We start from the raw sequence: 13,323 nt of genomic DNA, 5'->3' as shown, positions 1-13,323 counted from the left end.
CGTGCACTGCAATAGTTCTGTCTGCCACTAGACGGCAGCACAGTCCATTAAACCAAAACACATCTAGAGTCTGAAACACTAAAAAGTTAACAGAGAACAACTGTAAGAAAAAAAAAAAAACTTTATTCTCCAAACAGATCCATGTGGTAGAAAGAAACAATTACAATATTCATGTCATAAACACAAACACTTAATCTCTGACGGAAAAACAAAAACCAATTCCTTCTACAAAAGTTGAAGTTTGTAGACATCTCCAATCTCGCCTCAGTTGGACACACTCTGCAGCAAGGTAATGTTGTCTCCCTTCAACATGATCCTCCCTGGGCAACACAGAAAAGAATGAAGGAGAGATCAAAGCTAAATTATAACAGAACTGCCAGATGATGGACAAGGGGAGGCACAAAGTGTCTGTTCACTTTCAGACAAAGCACCATGCCCCCATCAACGCTGGGTAAAGGTAATGTGAAATCTAACATCAGTATAAAGTGGATCAGTAGCCAGGGGCATGATGCAACAACAGAGCAATCCTCACCAACCACCTACAGTCCCCAACACACACACACACACACACACACACACACACACACACACACACACACACACACACACACACACACACACACACACACACAAATCCAAGAGTTGATTTCACTTACAATCCCAACTGTAAATAAGTTGTGATGCTGTGTAAATTGTAAATTAAAAACAGAATAAAATGACTTGTATATATATTGACACCTATGGTCAGGTCCTCAGGCAGCACTGCGTTAAAATCAGACATAAGATAAGACAACCTTTATTAGTCCCACACGTGGGAAATTTGTTATGATTCTGTCATGGAAATCAGTGTCTGTGAACACAGCTCACTGTGCCATCCACAAATGCAGGTTGAAAGCCATATGTGAACATGATCCAGAAATTCCAGTCTGGGCCAAAGTTCATTCAAAATGAACTGAGAAAAAGGGGAAAACTGCTCTGTGATCAGATGATTCAAGATTTTTGGAAAAAATGAACTCTGGACTAAAGAGGAGGGGGACCATCTGCCTTATTATCAGTGTTCAGTTCATAAGCCTGCATCTCCGATGGTGGATTTATGCCTATGGAATTGACAGTTTGCAGGTGTGGAAAGACAGCAGTGCTGAAAGTTGTATACAGGCTTTAGAACAACATATATATATATATCATCCTGATGACGTCAAGACAACGCTAGACCGCATAGCACAGCTATTAAAACAGCATGGCTTCATAGCAGCAGAGTCCAGCTGCAGAATTGGCCTGCAATTTCACCATTTTTCACGAAACAGAAAATGCACCAAAGCAGACTGACGATTGTCTTGAAATTCTTACATGTGTTTTGTGTTTGTATTTTGCTTCTTTGTTTCAAATCACTGTAAGTGTTTTTAATTACACTTTACATAGCATCCCAACATTTTCAGAATTGGGTTTGCAGTTTCTGGGATATGCAGGACAATTGTTTTTCAAAAATCCCTGAGAAGCAACAATGCCTTGATGACACAATTTTTCTTCATTCTTACCTTTCACAGTCAACCTTCCTAAAATTGTAAAATAATAAAACGGCTTTACAAAGAGTGATGCGCTCTTACCCAATGGTTTTCTGTTCTTAGTCTTCATGTGGACTTCCTCAGCATCGTCTAGAACCAGATTCATGTACTCATCGAAACCCTAAGGCAATGAGACACAAGACAACAAAAGTGAGTCACATTGGTTTAAACTAGAACTTGTACATGCCTGATCTCACAGAAAGTTCAGCCTGAGTGGAAATGCTACTCATAGATCAGGCCATTTCAAGTTAGACCGAATCATTTTAAGCCATGCTAGGACATAATGTGGCCATACAGGGGAACCTAGTGAGAGCTTATTTCTATCTAGATAGCAACACACACATGGTGAAGATCACCTTCTTTGATTTCTTTGGTGCGTATAACACATTTCAGCCACTGCTACTTAGAGAAGGCTAAAGGGAATGTGAGTAAACAGTATGTGAAACTGGGCAGTGCTCTGTGTCAAAATGATGACATGGTACAGGAGCTCCACAGGGAACTGAGCCATCTCCTCTCCTGTTCACCTTGCACACCTTACTTACTACAAAACTAATAATTCTGCAGTGGTCAGATGCATCAATGATGGGCAGAATGAGTACAGAGCACTAATGGATGATTTGGTGGAGTTGTCAGAGAGGAATCAGCTGTTGAATGTGAATAGGACCACAGAGATGACAGACTGCAGAAGAAAATGGGTGGCTATACCACCTCTGTCTATCCTGGGACAGAATGCTAATGTGGAGGAGGAGAACAAGTACCTGGTCATCCACACTGACAACAGGCTGAACTGGAAGACTAAGGTTGAGGCTGTATACAAGAAGATACACTGTGACACCAAATAAGTGAATAAACTGATCAGGAAGGCTGGCTCTGTGACTGGCTGCCAACTGGACACATTTGAACATGTGTTACAGAGGGTGGTTACTGAGGCTCAGATTATGCTTCAGTGGGAAATCTGCATTGTAGCTTACAACATAACCAGAAATCGCCTTTAACCCTATGCCATAACCTTCCACATAACCTGACGTGCACCTCCTGAGGAATCTGCCTGCCAGGTCAAAGCAGCCCGCCACAACTGACTGGCCTGGAAGGTTACGACGTAGGGCTAAGAGGGGTTTCCACACTGCCCATCAACATCAAGCTTTATAAACTGACCAAGAAAATGGAGAAAGGTTACATGTTACTTACAATAATGCAGCCTTCTATCCGCATGTTCACCTGTTCATACAACCAAACCTGGATCCGTGAGCGCTGGGAATGAGAGGGAGAATAAACTGAATACAGTTTTATCTTCAAATTTACTAGAAAACAAAACTAATCAGAAGGATGCACCAAAAAGTTAAAAGCTACTTACATTTTGCAGGTACCTGAAAATGAGATTCTGACAACCACAGTCAAGGACATACACACAGACTCAAGTTCAACATGTTTATAGTTAAAATGTGCACATATGTTGTTAATGGTTATATTTGCATTTAGTCCAAGTTATTGGAAATGTGATTCAGAGTCAGAGTTTGGGTCAGGGGTTCTTCCTGGCTTAAAATTGGCTTTTGGGCTTCATATCTTGAGGGCAAACTTTATTTTCCCCTGATCCTTTTGTAAATAAAAATCGGTTTAACAAATAAGTAAAATATAGTTACATTTATTTTTGTCATTATTTTAGGTTTAGGTAATTCTTACATCATATTAGCACTAATATCACTTGCTGGCATTCCCATAAGAGACCATGTAAACGTGGATCGATAGCAAATCAAAGAAAACACTACCAAGTTTCACTAACAATTAACTAATTATATTTTTAAAATATTTGAGAAGATGAAAGTAATTCCAGTTTTATAGCTATTAACTATCAAAACACTTTCGTTAGGTAAGTACTCCGTAACTTCCTCACTCTCCCACATCATATTATATTTTGGTGTTAATAACTATCGATTGGTGGGCCTAAAACCCTCCATATGGTATCATATTGAGTAGTTTGAAGGCAGAAATTAGCCTCTTTTGCGTTTAGCTATAACACGGAACCACAGAGGCGGACACCGGGATTAACGCGGCTAAGTCTATACACTGGCTTTCTGACTGCATTTCAATAAACCACATTTTTTTTCTGCAAACATATTTCATACCCGCGCGACTTCTCTGGGTGAAACTGGTCTTCACAAAAGCTTACATGCCTTGTAAAACTCCTCTCCTCACATGAGTGACTACAAATGTTTACGAATGACTAAATGTTAGCCTAGCTGCTAAGCTATTGTAGCAACCAATTCAACCGCGCAGTGTCGTCCTGCAATACAAAAGGATACAATGGGCTGCACCATAACCTTCTGGACCTTCTGTCCTTGTCCTCTGTATGCCATTCCTCCAACTAATTACCAGCTGTAGGTATATGCTGAAAAAAATTGCACCTTTTGTTAAAAGAGTGCACTACAACGAAACTCTCACGTTGTGAGACGTCTTCAATGGCGGGTTTCCTTTCGCGTGCTCTGCCAGCACGGAGGTCTTGTGATGTGAAAGAGCGCCCCTGCGGGTGGGAGGTCACTATAAAAACACTAGAACAAATCAACGTTTATAACCCGAAATCTCGCGAGAACATACCTGTGCAAGTTTGCGGGCAGTGTGAAACGCGCCCGGTCTTTAGCATAAAAACAAACTAAAAAGCCATGACAACATCCATCATCGTTTGTATGTGAGAAAAGTTAACATTCTCCAGCTCTAGGTGTAGTGTCATTTCCTGTTTCCTATGATAGAGCTATAGTATGTAACCAGAAATGTCAACTTTAAAAGAACTTAACTATGTCAGTGGGCCTCGTTTATTCCATTGGTTTGTCAGTAAAAACCTATATGAGTCAGATCGGCAGAACTACATCTGTGCAGGAACAGATTATACAAAAAAAAAAACCCCAAAAAAACATGTCATCATGATGACTTTTAATTTCAGGAATATGTACACGTTATTTAGGATCAAAACGAATCTGCACAGTATCATTTTTTAGTTTAGTCCATATCAGCTGTACTTCATTTTATTGAACCCCATTCATTATTAAGTAGCAAATGTTAAAAATTTTCCTGACCACAAGGCTAATCGTGACTCTTCAGATTTTACCTGCTGTGTTCTTGTGTTTCTGTTTGGGTTTTTTTAAGCGCTATATAAATACAGGCCATTTACCATTTTTACCATTTTAAAATCTTTTGGTTGTAATTTTTTGCTGTAATGTTATGAATGAATGATAAAAAGTGTAACAAAGCTACGTTTGTTAGCTGAATCATTTCAGGATAGAACAGTCAGGACTTGAGTGCGTTTTTTTCTTTTTATTTGAGCCATCTCATTTTTAAACAAGAGCCATAAAGTGTCTATCTGCAGGGACACAATGGTTGTGATAGAACATCAGACACCGTCTTCTTGGATGTGTCTCAGCCTACAGTTTGATTGTTCCCTGCAGAATAGTGATGGCCTGTCCAGCTATGTTGATTCTTCCATCATCCCTCAGTTCAAGTTCCAGCTCGCCACCACGACTGGAGCACTGGTAAGCTGCACAGACACAATAAGCAGATTAATAATGGATAAAAGTTGAACACAACGTCTGTTATCAGATAAATGACACATCAGTAAAAGGCGGAAAAGGTTCAAATACGTACCCAGCATTTTCTTCTTTCCTAGTTTTTCAGACCAGTAGCTACCTAGGATTGTGTGGTTAGAGCCTGCCAGAACAAAGAATGCATAGCAGGAATAGCTTAACACTTTCTCTCAGTAATAAGACACCTGTAAATGCATTCTCTATAATCACTTTAGTCCAGCTGCTTATTTGTAAACGATTTTAGACACACAAACATGGTCAGAATTATGTTATTTGAGGAATAATGTCTATAGATTACATACTAGTAAAGAGCAACCATCTTACCAGTGACAGGATCCTCAGGGACGCCAACCCATGGAGAAAAGTCTCTCGAGTAGAAGTCATATCGTGGCTGGCAGTCTGGTGATCCTGTTTCCACATGTTAGCAGTGTTTGATATGTAATGTTTGTTGGCAGAAACATTCAGTGAATGTTGTTATACAAATTTAAATGGGCAACAAACGAGTCCAAAGGATGGTGACGACAAAGCACCATTTGTCCCGTGATCAAACATTTTCCCAGAGCTCAACCCAAGTGAAGGCCTATATCAGGGGTCCCCAATCCCAGTCCACGAGGGCCGGTGTCCCTGCAGGTTTTAGATCTCACCCTGGGTCAACACACCTGAATCACATGATTAGTTCATTACCAGGCCTCTGGAGAACTTCAAGACATGTTGAGGAGGTCAGTTAACCTTTAAATCAGCTGTGTTGGATCAAGGACACATCTAAACCCTGCAGGGACACCGGCCCTCGTGGACTGGGATTGGGGACCCCTGGCCTATATTATGAGTGGAATCACAGACTGTGCTCTTCATCACCATCATCATTAAAACACCAAATGAGGGAATGTTTTTGGCAGAGTGCTGTTCATCCCTCTAACAGAGGTGCATTGAAGCTTTTCTGATGGTACATGGTGGGACCACACCTCACTTAAACACTTCATGTTGGGTTTCCTCTGGTTTATTCTTTACTGTTACGTCTTCATTTTAATGGAATTACTACATGTGGTCCGATCCAGCAAGTCTACAACTCTACGAAACACACAGCTCCGATTACCTTTCATAGTGACGATGACGGCGCAGAATCTTCCACTTCTCTCAGTATTCTCAAGAGCCACAGTGTCAACTTTCAGATCGGTAAGCGCGGAGCTGGAGATAATACACAAAAAGCACATATACATTTACTAAAATGTGATGAGTGGGTGTAGAAGGCCAGTTGCTTGATTATTTGTTTGGGCTTTAAACATATGAATAAGCCCCACTAGCCGGGCACCTGAGAAATATAATTGATTGTTGTTGCTGAACAAATGTTTAAGATCTCATGAACAGTAGGACCACTATTGAGATTCCTTTGAATTTGGCAACAAGAAAAGTGTTTTTTAACCAACATGTCACAGCTGTCAGCCAGTCGAATCAGCAGCTTCTTGGTGTTGTAGCAAAATAAAACTTCCTGAACCGGGAGGCTTCCGACTGCCGCCTGTGTCACACATGTAAAGGCAGAGACTTAGCTGAACACACACACAGGAATGTAGTTACACTTTCACAAACTGTTCACAAAAATGTGATTTCTGACCTTGATGGTGTCTTTGAAGTCGTTGGGATCCTGAAATAAAGGGAGTTCAGAAAGAAAGCCATTTTACATACACTGTTAATAAAACACAAGAACTCGTTTTTTTACATTACAGGATTTGATTAAATTGCTCATGTAACTAAACAGGAAGTTTATTTTACCACTCTGGTGGGGGGATTCAAAGGAAAGTCCATGATGTACCCTTCCTCCTTCTGGGTGACGCAAAGATCTCCACTTTTGGTCTCAAACACCAGGGTGGGATTTACATTTTCTGAAGGAAAAAATCCATTACATGGTTACATGCTGGCACCTCTTTGCTCCTTCTTGCAGTCAGCTGCATTGTGCATTACAGGCATCTTTTAAAATAGCTCCAGCGGCCTTTTCTAGTGCACCATGATGTCACTTTTTTTTTTGAAAAACCTTTTTATGTGTAAATGTTGCATCTTACTGATGTGTTGGAATAGCACTGCTGCAGAGGCCAGAGTGGCATGACCGCACAGGTCTACTTCAGTAGTTGGTGTAAACCATCGAAGGCGGAATCTTGATCCTGTTAATCACACATTTAAGACTTTTTTCAGTTTTGTTTTGGTATTAGTTTCAAATACACAGAGTTAAGCAGTGTAGATAATAATGTTAGTGATTGGCTTACATTCACAAAGGTCTTCAAGGTCAACTTAATGATTTATTGGTTAAAGATTGACAAAAAGCCTTATAATTTAGAAACCATCATTGGCCTCCCGTCCACACTGAGACGGCGTTTTCCCCGAAGGAAAACGCAGCGTTCTCAAAACGCTCTCGAAAACGCATACATTTGAAGACGGTGCTTTGGCATCGCAGTGTGGACTGAAAACGCAGACTTTCGAAAACGATGACACATGTTAGTCATATGATGCAGTCATGTGACCAATTAAACAAAGATCGAGGAGGGCATTACACAGCAGTTGTTTTGTTTGCTCTCAATTTTGACAGCCCTATTAAAGATTAATATCAGTTTCTACATTCTTTAATTCTCACTCGCTTTTGCAACGTTGTACTTTTGTGTTACTCGCAGCAACAACTCCACCTCATTGTTAGTCCATTTAAAAAAAACTTGGTGTTTTTCCTCAACATTTTGCCGTGACGTTTAAAAGAGCCGGAAAGTAAACAAACGGCAGATAGAAATGAGGTAGGTCGAATCTTCTTGCGTTTTACGCATGCACAGTACGTTTTCAGACGAAAACGCAATTTTCAAATCTATCTGGGCTAGTGTGGACGTAGCCTTAGAGAAGCTGCTCATAGCTGGAAGTCATTAAATTGTGGGAGATGGCTCTACAACATCTGTGTAGGAGCAGAGAACTGCAAATGCCAGATGATATTTTTGGCAAATTACAAGAAGAATACTGAACTGTTACTGTCATGGTTTGGGTTCACTTTTTACTTATTTAATTTAAATATCAGGCACACTTTAAAAAGTCATACATGCTTTGATCTTAGTACATGTGGACTATTGTAATTCCCTCTAATACGGGTTTTTTCTCCTTTCTCAGCAAATGTAATTCAGAGTATTCTTCAAAAGTCACATTTTTAAGTCTGAAGTTAAACTTATTGTATCTGTTCCTGCTTCTTCTTTGTCTTTGTGTTAATGATACCTGCATTCCTCTTGGACCGACTGCACACTGCATTTTTCACTGTGACAGCTTGTTGCACAGTTCTTTGGACTCCATACAATGTAACAGTTTGACCTGACAGACTGCTGAGGACAGTTTGTGCACAAAGTGAGTACAATGCAGCTCTGTGTGTGTTTAACTATATAGGATCTCTCTAAACATAAGCTATTGAACAGATAAACTTGAAAAATAATGAGCTCCTGCTAATGGTTGTGGGTCCTTAATTCTGCCTGATGGCACTAGTTTAATTTTGCTGAAGGCTAACCTTTCGTGAATGACATTTCTCAATAGGTAAAAAGTGCCATGAAATAAACTTTGTGGTGATTTAAAGATATTTATCTCTAATTAACTGTATTTTGATCCTGAAATGTCTGTTGTTTCACTTTGTTAACAGAGCCACTGGTTTGATTCAGTCACTCCTAACTGTTCCTGCAGCTCACATCATTAGAAAATGACGTGGCATTTTCTCTTAGAGCCTCACAGCTGTGCAAATTCTTCACCACTACTCACAGCTTCTTCTTTTTTTTAATAGTTACTCCGTTTTTTCCTATCATACAATTTCCTTGACTCATTTATTTCACTTGTCATGTTATTCAGGTTTTCAGGTTTTTGTTATTTTATTTCAGTCTTTTTTATTTTCTGCAAATACGATATACTACGGTTCTTATAACTATAAAGTCATACAAACTTGTTAATCCATATTGAAAAATTTCTATCCTGCACCTATAGGGACTACTTTTAAGTTTAAGCAGTATGTGAATCATACACCATACTGTATACTTTTGAAAGGGAGCTTTCCATTACAGCATTATAATCTAAGAGGCTTTGGAATTGGCAACCCAAATGTGATCTGTATTAAAACAGACATACCTGTAGTAAAGCTATCAGAGGGATTAATCCTGGTGATGAAAGCAGTTTCTGAGAGGTTCATCTCTGCTGCTATCTTGTAATACAAGTCATCACTCAGCTCCTGTTAGAAACACACGATTTGACGAGCAAATATAAATATTTGTGATGAGTGTAAACATGCACTGATATGAGCTGCTATGACCGCTGTTCCAGATTAACTGGGGTTGGTCGAACAGATGTGTGGTAGACTTGCTTTTCAGGAGCCGCTACCAACAAAACAGCAAATAAACACCAAATATTTCATCTGTGATATTTGTGAGGTTACCTCAATCTTGTTGCTCATGAACAACTAAATGTTTAAAAATGTCACGAGTTTACCTGGTCATATTCTCATGCAGGAGGCGATCGTGAAAACAGCAAACAATTAACACCACGCCGATGCTGTTCACAGCATGTCGTCGTTATCGTTCCCCTCGTACGTGTTATTACTCCGATTTCAGTGTTTTCGCTTCACAACTAAAGCGTGCAGTTTACTTTGTGTTCACTCAAATGGAGTCGAGTCAACTAGCTCCACCTGTGGCCGAGTGCCACAGCCTACAGCCAGATTAACTTGTGACACATCTGCACCTGGCTCTATCGCCACGTTTGAATTCGTTTCATGCACAATACATTTGGAACTTTCTATTTTGTCTGTTTGCATGTCTTGCAAATAAACCTTTAAAATAAATGAAATGGTATTATGTATTTATTTGTGGCCTACATCAGTAAGAAATGCACAATTATATACACAAAGTTATAGAAATCACCACTCCCGTTGTTCATGATGATTTCAATATTTCTCCCCATAACAAAGAAATAAGTTTTGAACAAATATATGACACATTCATATTTCACTGGTGTTGTAACATCACATCCTGTAAGCATAGTCTGCCTGTGTCTTTTCTCTGGAAATGAACATTTTCAGCCAGTATAGGTAAAACATCAACATGGCTGGAGAGAGTTTGTAGTTATATACAGTCTGTATAATTGTGGTTAATCTATAAACATTTGTAAGGAGATGGCAGTTAACATGAATTTACAGCTGTTACACAGTGATTAGTAATAAACAGAGCCAGTGAGAGTGATTGGAGTTAAGAAAGTGAGTGACTCAGGTGTGTCAGTTGGTTTGTCATCTGTGTTTGAGTGTGGGGGAGAGCTAGAAATGTTTACTTTTAATGCTAAGCAAGGAATATTCATGATTTATTTCCAAAACTTGCATATGATCTGCAATTTGTAGCAGATCTACTGACTATCACATAGCAGCTGGAGCAGTCTCAAATGGAGGCCAGACTACAAATGTTGTGCATGCTAAATAAACAGAAACAAATGATCCCTGTTGTCTTTACTTAATGATTGGTTTTAGTCCTGACAATCCACATTGCTGTCATTGCATCTTTCAACATGTTTGTTGTTCGATTTGAATGATCCAGATGTAAGTGCAGCCACTCAGCCTCTTCTGCAGATGTGTCACAAGTTAATCTAGTAGTAGGCTATGGCACTTGGCCACAGGTGGCAGTAGTGGACTGACCTCCATTTGAGTTCATCTGGAACACCGGCTTTATTTATAAAGCAGATGATTGTAAGCTTCTGGCAGGCAAACAGACGAAGTTTGCTCACTGAAAAAGAATAAACAACTAAATAAGTTAATTAGAAGCAGCAGGCTGATGTATCTTATTGTATGTATCTTATTCAGTTCTTGTGTGATAAGAAAGTTTTCAGGGGAACGCAAACAAAAAAAAACACTTTCATTTTCATGGTTTGATTTATAAAAGATTGTTTGAGTTAAAATACCTTTAAAAACACATCTGTTTTGCAGAACGAATTTCTGCTTCTGGTCTGCACTTGTGCAAAGCACCGATGCAGGCCGCCATAGCGCCAGACTAGACATTAAGCTGTGGCCTAAATAGTTTTACTCACATGCAGAAGTGGACAAATTGCCGCAGGGTTTCCCTTGAACGGCAAATTGGTGAAGGAATCCAGCGTGTACACTTGTATCTCCATTGTAGGTAAGCGAAGGAAGACGAAAATGGCTTGAAAGTCAAGAGCCTCCTTCTTCTGCACCGTTTTTGGTGGACAAACTCCGCACCCACTGCTTTTTTTTTTTTTAACAAGAACTTTATTAATCAATCAGTGCGTATACAACATACAAACAGATGAGGTATACAAGAGAGTAGAACATGAATACAAATAACCAGGAGTACAAAATAATAACAATACGTAAATATACGCAAACATTCACATAAATGTATTGTTTTGAGCGCCTTTCTGTGCGCCTGAGTCTGATGTTGACTTTATGTACAATTCCACATCCTTAAGAAAATAACAGAAGTATGGTGTTTTATTAGTAAACTTACATTGGATAAAAAAAAATTAGCTAAGAGTATTAACAGATTTATTATGAAAAAACATTTATCATTCTTCTTGGGGAACTTAAAGAAACAAAATAAAACATTTTCCCATTGTAGAGGGAACTCCTTTAAAATACGGACAGTAACAAACCTGCTAAATTCTTCCAAAACCTCTGTGTAAAAGAACAGGACCAAAAAAGATGTATCACAGTTTCTGGATGGTCCCCACAGAACGTGCTTCCGCGCGCACTGCTGTGGATGGACTGTAGACCCTCCCCCTGCATGTGTGTGCGTGTTTTTCCTCCCTGGAGCCTGTCCTATTTTCCACTCTTTTACGTTTAGACATAACCAGTTTGTGACTGTAGAAGATTGCGTTTAAGACTACAGACTTTACCCCCTTAACACCACTTAACTGTGGTTATTTGACAATCTAAAAATAATATTTTTTTAAATGTGATAAATCGTCATGTTTTGTATTGTATCGATAGCAGGAATATGCACTGTGATTAATTTATAATTATAGATGAAAAACCCGACTACCCTGATGACCTTTAGTCTTAAACGCATAATCTGGACTTTGAGTTTACAATAACGCGCATGCTGAATATTTGGAAAATTAATTAATTTTATTACATGTCCAAGATACCAGCTCTCTTCAGAGTCGTAAACACAGGCGTCATATGAAAAGCAATTTGGAAACCACGGTCTACGCACTTGATAGTACTTGCAGGAGAGCACATCTTTAGAGGTCAACACAGCAGATCATCTGCCTAGGTCTCACCCTATCCTTAGCAATTTCCTCTGTCACACGGACCCACTGCATGCCCTCTTTCAGCAAAACCATGAATCTTCTCGGTGGTCTTCCCCTTTTCCTCCTACATAGAGGCTCCATCTTAAGGATCTTAAGTATCAACTATTCCTGATCTGCACGTCATCTCATCCTTGCCTCCCTGACTTTGTGTCCAAACCACTTGACCTTAGCTGTCCCTCTGATATTATTAATCCTGTCTATCATGTTCATTTTCAACAAAACTTCCACAACTTTAACTCTGCCACCTCCAGCTCAGCCTCCTGTCTTTTTGTTAATGCCATCATCTCTTTGATGCACACTCTGCCCTGCCTGCACTGTCTTCTTTACGTCTCTTGTGCACTGTCCATTACTTTGAATGGTTGATCCCATCCATCTTCACTGCCTCAGGTGTAGCAGCTTTACCATCTTTTCTTCAATAATAATAATAATATTTATTATTATAACAATTCTTTTAACTATTATTGCCTTTATTAACATGTAATACTACCTTCAGTAGTATTACATTGCCAGTCAACATGTCAAACTGACAGTAAGGTGAAAGCAGTATTGACACTTAAGTGTTTACATGCTGAATATTTATTGGACAGTCATGACTGGCTTAGCCAGGGGTGGGACATAACAAAGTACATTTATTCAGGTATCTGTACTTTAAGTGAGTAGTTATTTTTCTGACAACATTTTACTTCCATAAGCGTCCCTAATTTGTGGTCACGGTACTGCCTAGAAAAGGAACGAGCATAAAGGGAGTAAGGTTTGGGACATGCAGTTTCACGTGCAATGTTTCCAATAGATCAGACAGTAGCAGCAAAGGCTGTCATACAGTTGTCCTGCAGCTGCTTACCAGAGAAAAGATGAGTTTGATGATTGTGAGATAATTTCACGCAGAGATG

At 39.5% G+C, this 13,323-nt stretch overlaps 2 protein-coding genes across 3 annotated transcripts; both read right to left on the bottom strand.

Annotated features, from left to right (window-relative positions):
• Window positions 1–101: 101 nt before the first annotated feature.
• snrpe (small nuclear ribonucleoprotein polypeptide E) lies at window positions 102–4,044 on the bottom strand. The gene is made up of 5 exons (XM_084927492.1): window positions 3,863–4,044; window positions 2,917–2,943; window positions 2,751–2,813; window positions 1,605–1,683; window positions 102–320 (listed from the first exon to the last, which is right to left on the bottom strand). Exons 1-5 carry the CDS (start codon window positions 3,914–3,916, stop codon window positions 265–267), a joined length of 279 nt encoding a protein of 92 aa, XP_084783618.1. The 5' UTR covers window positions 3,917–4,044; the 3' UTR covers window positions 102–264.
• A 97-nt stretch (window positions 4,045–4,141) lies between these two features.
• Window positions 4,142–11,355, bottom strand: LOC146386435 (phenazine biosynthesis-like domain-containing protein 2). 2 transcript variants are annotated; one of them, XM_084927488.1, is made up of 10 exons: window positions 11,192–11,355; window positions 9,257–9,356; window positions 7,189–7,287; window positions 6,902–7,011; window positions 6,744–6,773; window positions 6,559–6,647; window positions 6,228–6,319; window positions 5,459–5,542; window positions 5,196–5,258; window positions 4,142–5,088 (listed from the first exon to the last, which is right to left on the bottom strand). In XM_084927488.1, exons 1-10 carry the CDS (start codon window positions 11,273–11,275, stop codon window positions 4,976–4,978), a joined length of 864 nt encoding a protein of 287 aa, XP_084783614.1. In that variant the 5' UTR covers window positions 11,276–11,355; the 3' UTR covers window positions 4,142–4,975. The 2 variants fall into 2 exon arrangements, with proteins under 2 accessions (XP_084783614.1, XP_084783615.1); XM_084927489.1 differs by lacking the exon at window positions 11,192–11,355 and adding an exon at window positions 9,614–10,477.
• Between the last annotated feature and the right edge of the window lie 1,968 nt (window positions 11,356–13,323).

This window comes from Perissodus microlepis, chromosome 5, assembly GCF_051167445.1.
Source record: "Perissodus microlepis isolate ML-2025 ecotype Zambia chromosome 5, ASM5116744v1, whole genome shotgun sequence".
In the NCBI taxonomy this organism is placed as follows: domain Eukaryota; kingdom Metazoa; phylum Chordata; class Actinopteri; order Cichliformes; family Cichlidae; genus Perissodus; species Perissodus microlepis.
This window is presented reverse-complemented; position numbering and strand designations above follow the sequence as displayed.